The sequence below is a fragment of the Pristis pectinata genome, chromosome 4 (assembly GCF_009764475.1).
Source record: "Pristis pectinata isolate sPriPec2 chromosome 4, sPriPec2.1.pri, whole genome shotgun sequence".
NCBI lineage: Eukaryota > Metazoa > Chordata > Chondrichthyes > Rhinopristiformes > Pristidae > Pristis > Pristis pectinata.
In genome coordinates, this window is record NC_067408.1 from 22328310 (window position 1) to 22343628 (window position 15319).

At 37.9% G+C, this 15319-nt stretch overlaps 1 protein-coding gene across 9 annotated transcripts in view; it reads left to right on the forward strand.

Moving 5' to 3' along the window:
* Window positions 1-15090, forward strand: part of LOC127569753 (sorbin and SH3 domain-containing protein 1-like) — a 76628-nt gene extending 61538 nt beyond the window's left edge. For 7 of the 9 annotated variants that reach the window (XM_052014602.1, XM_052014603.1, XM_052014608.1 and 4 more), the window contains 3 exons: window positions 5250-5299; window positions 8336-8442; window positions 14608-15090. In XM_052014602.1, the coding sequence (XP_051870562.1) occupies window positions 5250-5299; window positions 8336-8442; window positions 14608-14678 (228 nt within the window). In that variant the 3' untranslated portion in view covers window positions 14679-15090. Of the gene's footprint in view, window positions 1-5249; window positions 5300-8335; window positions 8443-9444; window positions 9499-14607 lie in introns of those variants that run through there. The other 2 variants (XM_052014605.1, XM_052014607.1) reach the window with 2 other exon arrangements.
* The last annotated feature ends 229 nt before the right edge of the window (window positions 15091-15319 follow it).

Sequence of the window (15319 nt, forward strand, 5' to 3'; positions counted from 1 at the left end):
TTTATAAGGCCTCTGCAAAACTTGTGAGATCTTAGAGCTGTTATGTCACCCACTCAGGATCCTAAGAGAGGAATTCCCACCATCCAACCACAAAAGGAAGATTGAACAAATGAAGGGAAAATCAGAGCAGTATCTTTACAAATGCATTTTATCATAAAACAAAATGACAGTGATTCATAACTATTATTTCTCCATAGAGTAAGTTCTTAATATAATGAAATGCACAAGGCTGGAGAGTGATGGGTGACTTGGGTGTGGAGTGGGTAAGAAGAGTGGGGAGCAGGAATAAAGCAAGTCAAAGCAGGTTATTTTCAGGCACATTCGAGCTGATTTGGAAGAGGGGACTGAGTGTATTGTATCTAAGGTTGTTGATGACACTAAATTGAGTGGAAAAGCAAATTGTGCTGAGGATGCAGAGAGTCTGAAGAGAGATATAGATAGGTTAAGTGAGTGGGCAAGGATATGGCAGATGGAGTACAATGTTGGTAAATGCGAGGTCATCCACTTTGGAAGGGAAAATCGAAGATCAGGTTATTATTTAAATGGTGAAAGGTTGCAGCATGCTGTTGTGAGAAGGACGTGGGAGTGCTTGTGCATGAATCACAAAAGGTTGGTTTGCAGGTGCAACAGGTTATCAAGAAGACAAATAGAATGTTGGCCTTCATTGCTAGAAAGATTGAATTTAAGAGCAGGGAGGATATGCTGCAACTGTACAGGGTATTGGTGAGGCCGCACCTCGAGTACTCCGTGCAGTTCTGGTCTCCTTACTTGAGGAAAGGTATACCAGCTTTGGAGGCGGTGCAGAGGAGGTTCACCAGGTTGATTCCAGAGGGGGTTAGCCCATGAGGAGAGATTGAGTCGCCTGGGACTATACTCACTGGAATTCAGAAGAATGAGAGAGGATCTTATACAAACATATAAAATTATAAAAGGGATAGTAGAGGCAAGAAGATTGTTTTCACTGGTAGGTGTGACTAGAACTAGGGGACATAGCCTGAACATTCGGGGGGAATAGATTAAGGATGGAGATGAGGAGAAACTGCTTTTCCCAGAGAGTAGTAAATCTGTGGAATTGTCCGCCCAGGAAAGCAGTAGAGACTACCTCGTTAAACACATTTAAGACATAGTTAGATAGATGCTTGCATAGTAGAGGAACTAAGAGTTATGCGGAAAAGGCCAGGTAGGTGGATCTGAGTCCATGGCCAGATCAGCCATGATCTTATTGAATGGTGGAGCAGGCTTGACGGGCCAGATGGCCTACTCCTGCTCCTAACGTTCTTATGTTTAACAAATCAGCATAAAAGATCACTAACGGTCTGTACAAAGCAATTTTAGGCAGTAAAGAACATGTTTATTCAGGTTTGTTCTGGTCTTATCAGCTTTATGGGAAGGCTTTTACAGGTGTGATTAATTCCCACTGCTTTGCTGGCAGATTATCTCCAAAGAATCTGCCAGCCATAAAGAATGGCAGGAGAGATCAAATTGTCCTGAAACTATCGAACATTCTGGAAATCCTAAATCAGAAATCTGATTTTTTTTTACCAGAAGACATAAACTGGAACATTCCCTGGTTAACCAAGGCTACCATGAGCATTTCATTCTACTAATGACTTTACATTTAAAGTTATTCAAAATAATGTAGAACAGAGGAAATGCAAATTTTCCCACCCAGCATTGATAATTATCAGAGTAAATAAATGATCTTATCAATTTCACTGTTGTAACTTTGCTACAATAGCTGTGAATGATTCATTTAATAATTGTGTAGGTTTAAGATTAGTGTTTGTATTTAACTACATATTGAGACCAGCCTTTGTGTTGGCAATAGATCAAACGATCAGTAAACACATTTTATAAAGAATCCTGTGCTCACAAATGGTTATGTGCTAATGTACATGACGTCTGTATTTCAACAAGTGAATTGTATCTGATGTACAATTTGTTAATCTGTGCTGTATTACTCTATAACTCTATGCAATATGCAAATATGAAGGGACAACGAGGCAGGCTGGAAGCATGCACACATTTTCAGCAAATGTGAACTACCCTTGTTGGGAACAAGTTGTAGCTGATTTATTACTTCAATCTCTTGCTTCACCTCTGGCCATTTTCATGCGTGTCTTATCACTCTGGAAAGTTCACTTTGCACAAAGCTTTTGCTCATATTATACAATTGTTGGTTGTCTTGCTAATATTTTACTTGCAGACATGGATAGCCCCATGGGGGCTGTAGGAAAATGACAATTACAAGGAAAGATATTGTAGAAGAGGAGTAGCTGCCAGAGAAAGGAGGAGGATACCAATGAATCAAAGGGGTCATCGTGGATCTCAACACCATAAGGGGCACCTATTTTGCTATCCTCAGTCCAGATGTGAGAAACATGGCAGGCTTCCACAGAGGGCTCTATAAAACACAAATACCATGTCTTGAAAGCTCTATATCGCCAGTCTGCCATCTTTATTAATTGAAAGAATTCCCCTTCCTCAATGTCCAGAGTTTTGTGATCATAGGCAGATCATGCAGATTTGTGTTCACTATCCTGGCAACAATCATCATGACTCTCCCTTTGTGCTATTTTTATTCTAAATTAAATGTGTTACTAAGTTACAGCCTGGCTGTTGGGTAACACTGACTATCCCTCTGGACTCATGAGTCCTGTCTGCAGCTGGAGCAAGCCTGCAGAGGTAGCCAACAATGAAAGCCATGCTGATGACAGAAAGATCATCATACAAACACAGCTTTGTAATACAATGAGTGTGACAATGGAAATGAATTACTGATTTCAAACTCAGAGTTTGCATGGTGTAAATAGGGCGACCGTTTGGAATCTTAACTGGAATGGGTGTGCCTTAGAATCTTCACTTTGCTAACACTCTAATCACTCATATGCTGTTGTTGCATATTCTGATTCTTAAAGTAAATTCTGCACAGTTGTGTTCTTTTTGGCAAAATTGACACAACACTGAAACATGTTATATACAATTCAATCAGAGTTATGTCAAGAAAACTTATGTTTGGATAATGCAATATTACTGTAAACTGCAGATAAAAATGAGCTAATTTCTAAATTTTTGTACCACACACTGTTGAATATTTACTTGAACACCTAATCTATCTAAGAACAGAAAACATTTCTTCAGAGCCAAAATCATAATTTCTGCAGAAAAAAAATACTGACAGCTCTAAAAGTTGATGCCAGCTGTCAGTGAACTGCTTATATTTTGTGGCATGATATATGAAAAGACTTAGTTGGGTTTCTGAATTAAGAAAAAATCCTGCCTGGAAATTCATCTCTAATTAGTAGCACCTACATATTTGCACCAGAGCATTGTACTCCGTCTCTGAAACTAATTCCACTGAGGTCAATAAAATTACTTTTGGAGGTGGAATCGTGCAATTTGCTGTCATAACTACGTGGCATGCTCAGTGCTACCAGCTGAGGAATAACTTCCTAGGTATTTCTCTTTCAAAAACATGACATTGTTACATTATTCACATAAAGCCTACATGGCATCTTTTCTCTCTCTCTCTTGAGTACATTGTGTTGGGTATGATGTTAATATACCAATGACCATGCTTTAATAGCATGTTTGATCTAGAAGTTATCTTTCCACAGCCTTTATCCTGTACAAGGCAGATACAGCCTATATTCTCAAAAATACTGTTTTATTGTCACAAACAATTTAATATTAAATGACCGCACTTATTTTATAAGTGTGAAATAGGCAAGTAAGTGTCCAATACAATAGGAGGCGATGTTTGGTAAGTATCCAAATAATGCTCCTGAAATTGGTGCTAACTGTATTGCATAAGCAAATCAGGGACACAAACCTGTTTCAGGCCCTTGTGTCAAATTGAACTATGAAAGACTACAACATGTTATCTTCATACTGAGTAAGAACGTCTCCCCACACTGAGGCTGTAATGCTGAAGTTTCATAAGGCATTAGTCAGACCACATTAGGAATATTGTGCGCAGTTTTGGGCCTCATAGCTATGTGCTGGCAATGGAAAGGGTCCAGAGGAGGTTTACGAGAATGATCCTGGGGTGAAAGGGTTAACGTATGAGGAGTGTTTGATGGGTCTGGGCCTGTACCCGCTGGAATTTAGAAGGATGAGAGGGTATCTCATTGAAGCCTACCGAACATTGAAAGGCCTGGACAGAGTGGATGTGGAGAGGATGTTTCCAGTAGTGGGAGAGTCTAGGACCAGAGGGCACAGCCTCAGAATAAAAGGATGTCCCTTTAGAACAGAGATGAGGAGGAATTTCTTTAGCCAGGGGGTGGTGAATCTGTGGAATTCATTGCCACAGATGGCTGTGGAGGCCAAGTTATTGGGTATATTTAAAATGGAGGTTGATGCTTTCTTGATTTGTAAGGGCGTCAAAGGTTACGGGGAGAAGGCAGGAGAATAGGGGTGAGAGAAGAATAAATCAGCCACGATCAAATGGTGGAGCAGACTCGATGGGCCGAATGGCCTAATTCTGCTCCTATATCTTAATGGTCTCACACTTTATTTCTATTCATAACATCAATGGAGTGGAGCTATTGATGTCATGTCAGCTGAGGCTGTATAACCTTATTAGGTTCCCTATAATGAAGAACTGGAAGGCCAGCAAAGAAGGTGACACTGATAAATATCCAAATGATTTCCATTTTAAATGTTAAATTATATGACAATTTAGTAGAATATGTTTTTCCTTCACATGAGAATGAAAATTTGCATCTCTGTTGAAAATACAGATTGCAGCTCTTTTCTATTTTCAATCATAACTCATTGCACCTTGTTGGACTGAGAAACCCAACCATTTGGTTTCACTTGAGACTTAATGCAGGCACATAAAAGGAAGAGTTTCAACATGTTGAAAATTGTTAAAGGCTTTGGTGAGCTCAAATGCAAATAAATTATGGCTCATTTGACCTTCACTGTTGTGATATAGTGTCATTCATTTTGGCAGAGAATTTGAAATATATGTGAGATTCCTGAAAACTATCAGTCCCTCGCTGTGATCTCGGGGGATTATGAAAACATTGAGACATTCGTACATACACGGATGTCTCCCAAAATGACCCTTACAAAAGCAGTCTTACTGAGTCATATTTTTAAAAAATGCATTAGTAAATCATAGAGATGAAAACATTCTATTTTTCTTGAGATGGATGTAGTTGCAAATTCTCGACTCCTTGACTACCTGCTCATCTTATGCTGCCCTGTCCATAGTTTTAAAGGATGTCTTTGCTTTTTTGTAGCTTCATCAAAGAAGTGTGAATTATGAGAACATTCAGCATGGTGAAGAAATGTAAGTATTTCATTTCCTCAAGTATTAAAATAGTGCTTCAAGTGCACTGTACAATCTCCAAGAATGCCGAATTAACTCTACTTCAGCATCAGTTACAACAATGCTGCTTGACAGAACACCTAATCTGTTCCATGCTTCAAATAATTGTGTGGAAGGAGAAAAGAAATCTGAAAAAATATTAATTTTATGTCATGCATAAACAGCTGGTAATAATTTTATAGCCTGCAGATTGACCAGGTTACAATATGCGTTTTCTGGGGAGACACTAGAGTATATTTCTCTCCAATATATATCACTGCTGTACCTCCTGGGTAAGAAGATAAAATTGACCACCTTAGATGTTTACTTTAGTTCAAACAGTGGGGCAGGAAAAGGGATCCCATTTCTGAGTAATGTTAATATCTCCTGATGTTCAGATCATGGTAGTTGAATTTTGGCATGAAGGTTAAACTTGAAAGTGAATTTCAGTCAAAATGTTCAGGAAACAAAACAGGGCTTTAAGATTACAATAATTATAAAAGCAACAACTTACATTTATAAAGCATCTTTAACATGGCAAAATATCCTAAGGCATGTCATGATACTTTTATCAAACAAAGTTTGACACTGGGTGATATTATGACAGATGATTGGTCAAACTGTTATGTTTTATGGACTATCTTAAAGAAGGTATACTTATAACGACCCAGAAGATAATCCTTGGCCCAATGGATCCATACCAGTTCCAAGGGAGCAATCCCATAACTCTCACCTCCCTCTCCTTATTTCTCTGTACTCCTGCAGTTTATTCTCTCACACACATGCCCATCAGTTCCCCGTTGCTGTTAATCTGCAGAAGGGGTAATTTACCAATTAATCTACAAGCACCTCGCTGAGATATTAGAGGAAATTGAAGCACCTGATGGAAACCCATATTGATGGAGAAGAATGTTCTAATTCTGCATGGCAGAACACTTTGGAGAGGCATATCAAGGATTAGCTGGTTATCTCAAAGAGCTACTACAAAAGACGAAATAGCCTCCAATTATGCTGCAAGATATCTAGGATTTAAACTCAACTTTTTCAGCCACAAATCATTCAACTCAGTGCTTCTCTAAAACTGTCTGAGTAATTGTATACTTTTTTCTATTTTTGTGTTATGTTTATTTAAAAAGTGAGACTCTTTATCACAACTTATTTAATTCATTTACATGTATTTACAAAGAATATTAATCAAAATAAATGGTTTATTTTGTTTATTAAAATTTATTTACATATGGGAAGCTAATTGTCTAAGAATGGGCACTCTCTTGAAAGAGTTAGTCAAACAGTCAGAGTACGGAGTTATCACCAGTGAATATATAGCAGAAAACAGAAATGCATTAGCATTGACCATGATATTTAATTCAGGTTTATCCATGTAATCTTACCATACTATGCTACCAAGTGAAATAATCAGCACTATCTGACACTCTCATTATGTTTAAGAAAGTACACTATCACCATGAGGAAATGTTTGATAAACATTTATTAATTGGGACAGGGAAACAAGCCAAAGCTACATCATTATATTACTGATAATTTTGTGTGCATCTGAACAGGTTAAATGTTCTTGTAAAGCTGATAGACCAAATAATTGTTTTCCATCAAAACCTTATTAAATATGTTTGCAACTTAAGGAGCTCAGATGCTGAGATTTTTCTTAATTTGCCATTGATAAAACATGGATTCAGTTCTCTTGTGTCCCAACAATGCAAGTTAAAGGAAAGGAAGCACCTTTCACAGTATTAAGCTATTCTAAACTGTTTTGGAGCCCATGAACCAGTGTTACTTTCTGACAGAAGGTCAACAACTTGAAATGTTGAATCTGTTTCTCTATGCACAGATGCTGCCTGCCTAGCTGAGCATTATCTGCTTTTATTTCACTGTTGGTTGAGGATTAAATATTGGCCACAGCTTCGGGCTAACTGTCTTGTTATTCTTCAATGAGGTGCTGTGATCTTTTACATTTGCCTGGGAGGGAGGGCAAACAAGTTTTTGTTTAATATAGCATCCAAAATTGGCAGCTGTGAAGTTGAAGGAAGCACACTGTCATAATGAAGAAATGTTTAAATATCTTTTTTATTTGGGCAGGGAAACAAGCCTACAAAACTACATCATGATACAGCCGATAATTTTAACGCATGTGTACAACCACTATCACACTCAAGACAGCATAACGTCCATTCCAACATACTCCTAGTCAGCCTCCTTCATTCTATTCCCCATAAACTTGAAGTTATGGAAAGCTCTGCTGTCATTGGTCTAACCCCTGTCAAGTCCCAATCATGTCCACCTTCTGACTGACATTGGATCCCATTTGAGCAATATCTCAGTGTTAAAACTTCACTTCCTTGTTTTGGCCATTTCAGCCCATATCCTTCCTCCTCCAGACTTATAACCCTTTGATGTATCTGAACTTCTCTACTTCCTGCTTCTTAATCACTACAATTATTTTTTTGTCCACCATTGTTGATCCTACTTTCTGCAGCCACAACCTAAGGTTCTGCAATTCACTCCCTAATCCTCTCTTTCCTCCTCCAGGGGAATCAGAACCTACTTTTCTGAACAATCTTTTGATCATCTGCCTCGTGCAGCCTGATGTAAAGTAGTTTCTGACAGTACTCTTGTGAAATACCCTGGAGTGTTTCGCTGTGTTTAAAATGCTTTATAATTACAGGCTGTTATTGTTACAATGTTCATGCTACAGAGGGACAGGATGTGAGTTCAACCTTGTAAATTCCCTGTGTGGTAAAGCAGAGCTGGGTGCACAGAACTTACCCTCAGGAAAGAATGGATGGAAGAAGAATTACTCAAATTTATGGTCTGCCATATGCCTCCAAGAATGCAATTATAGAATAAGACTATCAAAAGCCTTGCAGGAAATTTTCTTTCTGTACTGTCAGGAACTGGTGTATTACACAGAAAGGTGGATGAAAAGCAAAAAGAAACAATTTATCTATATTCTGAATGAAATGTAAAGCCAGAAAAAGTGATAAAACTCACATTATATTACAGATATTCTGCTTTGTATTCCTTTGCTCCCAACAAGGATGATGAACTGGAGCTCAGACAAGGAGACGTCGTCAGTGTTATTAACAAATGGGATGATGGTTGGTACTTGGGTATGTTACAATCATGTACATTATGATTGTATCGTATTCTTTAGAGTCCAATGCATAAGAACTATCTCACTGTAGAATGAATTACAAGATACAAAACAAGTGTTGACTGTATCACATAATGCAGTTGATATTTCAAAGATGCCTCATACCAGAGAGCCCTCAGTTCACTTTCACTTGGCTTTGCATTACTCATGATGACCTAGCAATTCACACATCCTATATGTTCAAAGTTGCCTATTTCCAGAGCAGATCATGATTACAACCACTTATGGGTCTAAAAATTTATCCAGGCATTTACAATTTACCCTTTTGCCAATCACGAGATTTCTTCATCAGTCGCAAATGGAATAATGTCATTCCCTCTGCAAGAATTATTAGGAAATTAGGCCACCTTGTTCTGAGGTATATCCATCATTGGTCATTCCTCAAGCAACTATGTTTTGACAGTGGAGCAGCACTACTTAATGGTGGGCTCTTGCAACACATCCCAATGCATTGGTGGTAACCTGACCCAGGTAGGTCCCCTTTAATCCTCTAAATGACTTATTCTCCTTAGCACCATACCTACCTCCGCTTAACTGAGACATCCCACCATGAACTTTCAGATCTGAATTTCCAACCTCCCACACCCACTTAAGGCCTTCATCTCTACCCATTTACCTCCACACTACAAAAGGTCTCAACCCTTGGACACCAACTTTCAGGCTTCCTGCTTTGACCAGCAACCCATATCCCAACTTCCTCCAAAAAGTCCCAAATAAAGCTCCAACCACTGGCTCTCTGATGTCTGGATCTGGCTTGTCCCAAATGCTGTATTTTCCTTTCTGCAGTCCGTAGGCCATGAAGGAAAGTGTGCAACAGGCATTTGACATCTCAGAGTTTGGTAGGTGCCAACCCATGAACAAAGTGGTCTTTGGCTTTCTGCTTAAGGAAACTGTAGTGCACTTTAAATGGTACAGATCAGTATGTAGACCCCACTCACTTTTCTTAATTCCTTCAAAGGATGTGGGTGATGCTGGCAAGACTGTCACTGATCAACACTTTCCTGTATGTTCCCTGTACGTCTGCAAGGGTGAAAATTTGATCAAGGAAATTATTCTAATATTTTTGAAAATGTTAACAAAATATTACTGTTTCCTAAATTAACACTGTTATCTTATAATTCCATATTTGCCATTTTTGCAGTGTGTCATGTCTGATCATCACAGCACCTGAAGGTGCATATACACTGTATATTCTTGCTTCTGTTCAGATTTTTAAAATATTGGCATGGTTTGAATGATACTTATACACCAAAATAGTTATCTTGTGAAGGTGTAACAAAACAGTTGCTCAATGGGTTCTGTGCTATTAAGGCATGTCTGTTTAGGTCTGCCTTGAATGTGCAATTTTTGATCCTAATTACTAATTATCATGACTTGTACTTGTCTGGAAATGCTAAATATATATATCAACATTTGAGTGGTAAACCTGCATATTAGAAGCAATTATCACAGAACTCTACATGCAGCCTTCATACATCCCCTCCCTCTGAAGGAATGGATTTTATGATATGACCCACAATGTTCCATTCGGGATGGTCCTCCAACCATTGGAAAGGGTGCACAGGTTCTTGGATGCCACATTACAAGTCCTTGGGGAGGAGATCCAGAGGAGGAAATGGGAATGACTCCATCACATTTTCTTATCCCTTCTGTCCCTCCCTCTTGAGGTTGTTCCACTTGGCCTTAGGCTCTCTTTCCAATCTTCCTCCAAATAAAAGGTTACTCCTCCTTGAATATTATTGACTATGAGCTTTTTTGCTCCAAATGACCAATAACATTCTTCAGTAAGCTGGCAAAGATCAGCACTCACTCTCCCTAGGTGAATCCTTAGAGAATTCCCAGGATAAATATTGATAAAAGTCTTGACAACCTGTCCCACACAATCTCTCAATTTAAACACAAAAGTGTTCTTCACACCCTCAGGGGCAAAGGTGAGTATGTCTTCAACTAATACTTGAAATCATCTTCAATGACTTGTTAAATTGCCTGCTGTTAGGTGTGAAACAAAGGACTGCAGATGCTGGAATCTAGATGAAAAACATGACGATGTTGGAGGAACTCAGCAGGCCAGGCAGCATTCATGGAGAAAAGCATGCAGTCAATGTTTTGGGTCAGGTCCTGCTTTTCTCCACGGGTGCTGCCTGGCCTGCTGAGTTCCTCCAGCACCATCGTGTTTTTTTCTGTTAGGAGTGGATGCTGATCAAAACAGGAGCCGCCAAAATGTCACCAGCCTCTTTAATGAACACCAGCATATAATTTAATTGTTGGTCAGGCTCCTAACAATTCTCTGGGCTATTATTCTTAACATACATTCCGACGTCTTGCAGGCTAGACCTGCTTACAACTGAAACTTGGCCACATGGGAGATTCCTTAGTAACTAAGGTATCCGAACCAAATCACCACCTAAGAGTATTACGAAAAGGTTATAATTCTGGGCTTTTTTTTTGTATAATAATAATACTTTATACCTTAGAAAAGGTTGCAGGGTTTGTTCTTGGAAGTGTGATATTTGGATTGTACTATTCTTGCATTTTTATATTTACATTTGCACAGCACCACCTCTGGTTGATTGATAGTTATAAATTTCTTTTAGAAGTGAATTGATTGTGTGGAAAGAGGATATACGAAAGAGTGAAGGAAGTGATAAAGGGAATGGAGTAATTTTAGATAGCTCATGAGAAATTCTTGTCGGCTTATTGAAGTTCCAGTTTGATGGATGGAAGCTTATTTTTCATGTGCAAATACCTGTACATTAATTTATTATTTAACCTTTAGGAAATTCCTGCTAAATGCTGTTGCAGATTATTTGCTGTGGGTTGTGAACTGATTAATTACCAGACTATATGTAAAAAGATCAGCAAGGGCAACTGTGAGTTGTTTACAGAGAGAGATGGGAGAATTTACAATGGGGAGTAAGGATATGGCAGACAAATTAAACAAACACTTGCACCTGTCTTCACAGAAGGAGACACACTAAATCTCCGAGAAATAAAGGAGAACAAAGCTCCAGTGCCAATAAGGGAAATAAGCAATAAGTATTAGTGAAGAAGTAATACTAGAGAAGTTAATGAGCCTGAAAACTTTTAAATTCCAAGGGCTAGGTGATGTTTATCCCAGAGTTTTGAAATAAATTCTAATTATCATCTTCCAGATGTTACAGATTCTGAAATGATTCTCCTGGATTGAGACTCCCCCACTTATGAAAGGAGGGAGAGAGAAAACAGGAACCACCAACCTGCTAGCTTGATATTGGTAGTGGAAAATGGAAAGAGATATCAAAAAATGATGGAATCTATTATAAATTATATGATATTAAGGCACTTAGTAAATCATAATATAATTCAGCAGGATTAACATAGATTCATAAAAGCAGTTAAATAATCCATTAAATGAGCAAAGTTCTTTCAGGATGTATCTAGTAGAGTAAGTGAGTCAGAATGAGTGGATGCAGTGTCTTTGGATTTTCAGAATACCTCTAATAAGGTCCCACCACAGGAGTTTGGTGAACTAGGATCTGGAGTAACATACTAACATAGATTGAGAGTTGATTAACAGATAAAAAACAAAGAAAAGGCATAAAAAGGCCATTCTCAGGTTGGTAGGCTATGACTATTAGGCACTGTCATTTGAGTTTAAAATGCTCATAATCTACATCAACGGTTTGGCCAAGGTGAGTAAATATAATATTTCCAAGTTTTCTGATGACATAAAACAACATGAAAATTGAATAGTAAGTTGCAAAGAGGCTTCATCGGGATATAGACAGGATAAGTGACTGAGCAACAATTTGGCAGATGCAGTACAATGTGAAAAAATGTGATATTGTCTAATTTAGAAGATAAATAGAAATGCTGAGCATCTTTTAAATAATGAGAGCTTGGTAAATGTTAATGTTCAAAGGAACCTTGGACTCAAATCACATGCAGGTACAGCAAGCAATTTGTAATGCAAATAATATGTTGGCCTTTATTTCCAGAGAAGTTGAGCAGAAAAGTAATATGTTTTACTACAGTTACATTGGGCCTTGCTGAGACCATACCTGGAATATTATGTACAATTTTGACCTCCTTGCCTAAAAAAGGATATAGTTACTGCAAGAGGGAGTGTAGCAAAGATTCCTCAGGACAGGAGATGTTTCTTAGAGGCACAAGAGACTGCAGATGCTAGAATCTGGTGCAAAAAAAACAAACTCTACTTCATCTTAACTGAAAGATAGAGGGAAGATACCCATATAAAGAAGTGAGGGGAAGGGGTGGAACAAGAACTGGCAATTGACAGTGGATCCAGGTAAGAAGGGGTGAATGACAGATGGAGGAGGGAAAAGTGGAAATAGTGACAGAGGCTGTGAAGTGATAAGTGGAGGCAACAAAGGACTGCAGATGATGGAATCTAATAGGAAAGGAAGGTGCAGTAAGGAACCAAATAGAGAAGGTAGGGTGGGCAGATGGGAATAGTAGGGGGAGGGGTTCCAGTGGGAGGAGAGTGTAGGTGATGGGCAGATAGAGTGGGTAGGATGTGTTTCACATTAGAAGTGGTTGAGTAGGCTAGGCCTCTATGCTCTAGCATTCAGAAGAATGAAAGAAGACTTCATTACATACAAAATTCTTCGAGAGCTCCACAGGGTAGATACAAGTAGGACGTTTCCCAAGCTAAGGAGTCCAGAACAAAACAACACAGTCTCAGAGCCATTTAGGACTGAAATCAGGGAAAATTTCTTTCCCTTAAATGGTGATGAATCTTTGAAATTCTTTACTCCAGAGATTGAGATTGATAGATTTCAGTTATTAATGGAACCAAGAGATAAAGAGATAGGGCAGAAAAATGGTGTCTGAAGTAAAAGATTGGCCACAGGGGTCTTGCTGAATGGCAGAGTAGGCTTGATGGACTTGCATCTGCTCCAGCTTTGACGTTCGTATGTTCACATCTCATCCAGATGTAATTTTATGACAGAAAAGAAAAACAAATTTTTACTGTTAAGTGAACTGGATTCCAGGAAGTATCCCATAGAAGGGCAATGAGTGAAAGTGGAGAGAAAAATCTGGAGGCCCCTTTCAATGGAATTTTCTGACATGAAGTAATTGGGAAAGCTAATTAGTGAGCTTGGGATTTGCTACTGAGCTGGTTCATTGCGCTAGCTCACAGTCTTGCTAGAAATGGATCAGTGCATTTAATAGGCTGGAAAATCCAATGCTAAAATGATAAATTAAGCTCGTGTTGTCAATCTGTATAATAACCACTGCATTGAACATGCACAGAGATAGAATGATGAAAAAAAAATGACAAGCTGCGTCAATATTACAAGGCTGTGTCCAATGCCCCTAAATTACCTTGGAGAAATCTGACTCTACATGAGGTTAAACAATTTTTCAGGTGTCTCTAACATCAATTTACAACAGATGTTTGCCTCTTTGCCACTTAACATATATTAGTAAGAAGCATAACACCAAGTGAGCTGATCTGAAAGGAAGCAGATCTGGGTGTCGCAAGTAAAGAAATATTGATGCTTTTCTAATGAGATATTTTCAAACAGATGACAAGAGGTCAGTTGAGTAAAACAAACAAAGATATTAAGTAGGAGAAGATGGAAGTAAGTGTAATTAAAAGCATCTGAAAACTGAGTTTTTTTAAAACTAAATTGGACTATTTTAAAGCACAGTTAAAAAAGAAACCATCTTAAATTGCCATTATTTTTACAGGAATGTGAAGGATTGTCAATCCTTCCCAATTAATTATACTTTATTTATGTTCTAACCAATTTTACACTTATGCATACAATAAGAATTATGGGAAGACCCAGTGTTCAAAAGTGATTTATTGTCTGATTATTAATATTCAACATCTTTACAGCACATTGTTGGTGCTAAGTGAAGTAGATGAATGAATAGCTTTGTAAAGTTGTGAAAAGTTTGTGAATTATGGTAGGCCACTTACGCTGCAAGTGCTTGAAAATTATTTATTACAGAGGCATCAAATTAATACAGTAAGCAATATTTATGAAACTCTTTCAATTATATTACATGAATAATGGGGGGGGGGTGTTCCACTGATGGGATGTCCAGCTTTAACTGAAGGGTAAACTGTATAAAATATTAATTGCAGTTGTGTGTATTTTATTTGCAGGTACATCCATAAGAACCAAAAAGTTTGGCACTTTCCCAGGAAATTATGTGCAAAAATTTGAGTCTGTTTAATTATCATTGGTCAATTTATTTGCTGAAAATGCTCTAAAGTGGTCAGAAAATGGACAGAATGTCCAGTCTGTAAATAAAATCAAAATGCTGATGGTAAAATTCAATTGATCAGAAATTTTCTGAAATGTTTTTGGTTAAGTATTGTACTATTTTATCACAAGGATATTGGTGCACAACTGATTTAAGTTGATATTACTCAAAACCATTACCATGCAAACAATTTCTAAGATCATTTACACCACTCTCATGTTATGTTTGTCAAAACTTTAACAGCCACTAAAATAACCTCATCCACAGACAAATAAATCAGGATTGCAAGCTTATTTCAATTTCCCATGTTTTTAGTAGGTGTAAGTTTACAATATATAATTTTAGAAGTAGTTGGAACTGAAATTTCACTTTCCAGTGTTTGATCGAGATATCTTTTGAAATGTAAAAAAATAAACATTCTTACTGAGATGCTCAAATCTGATAAAAAGAAAAATATCTCCAATTGTCTTTTCTGAAGTAAGTTGTATCTTATATGCAAAAATACTTTGCACGTTAGTTTGATGTCTATTATTTTTGGCAATATCCATGAGACAAAGTGGGACATGAGAAAGGAAGACAGCAAATATTCTTCAATATCCTGATTTTGTTTG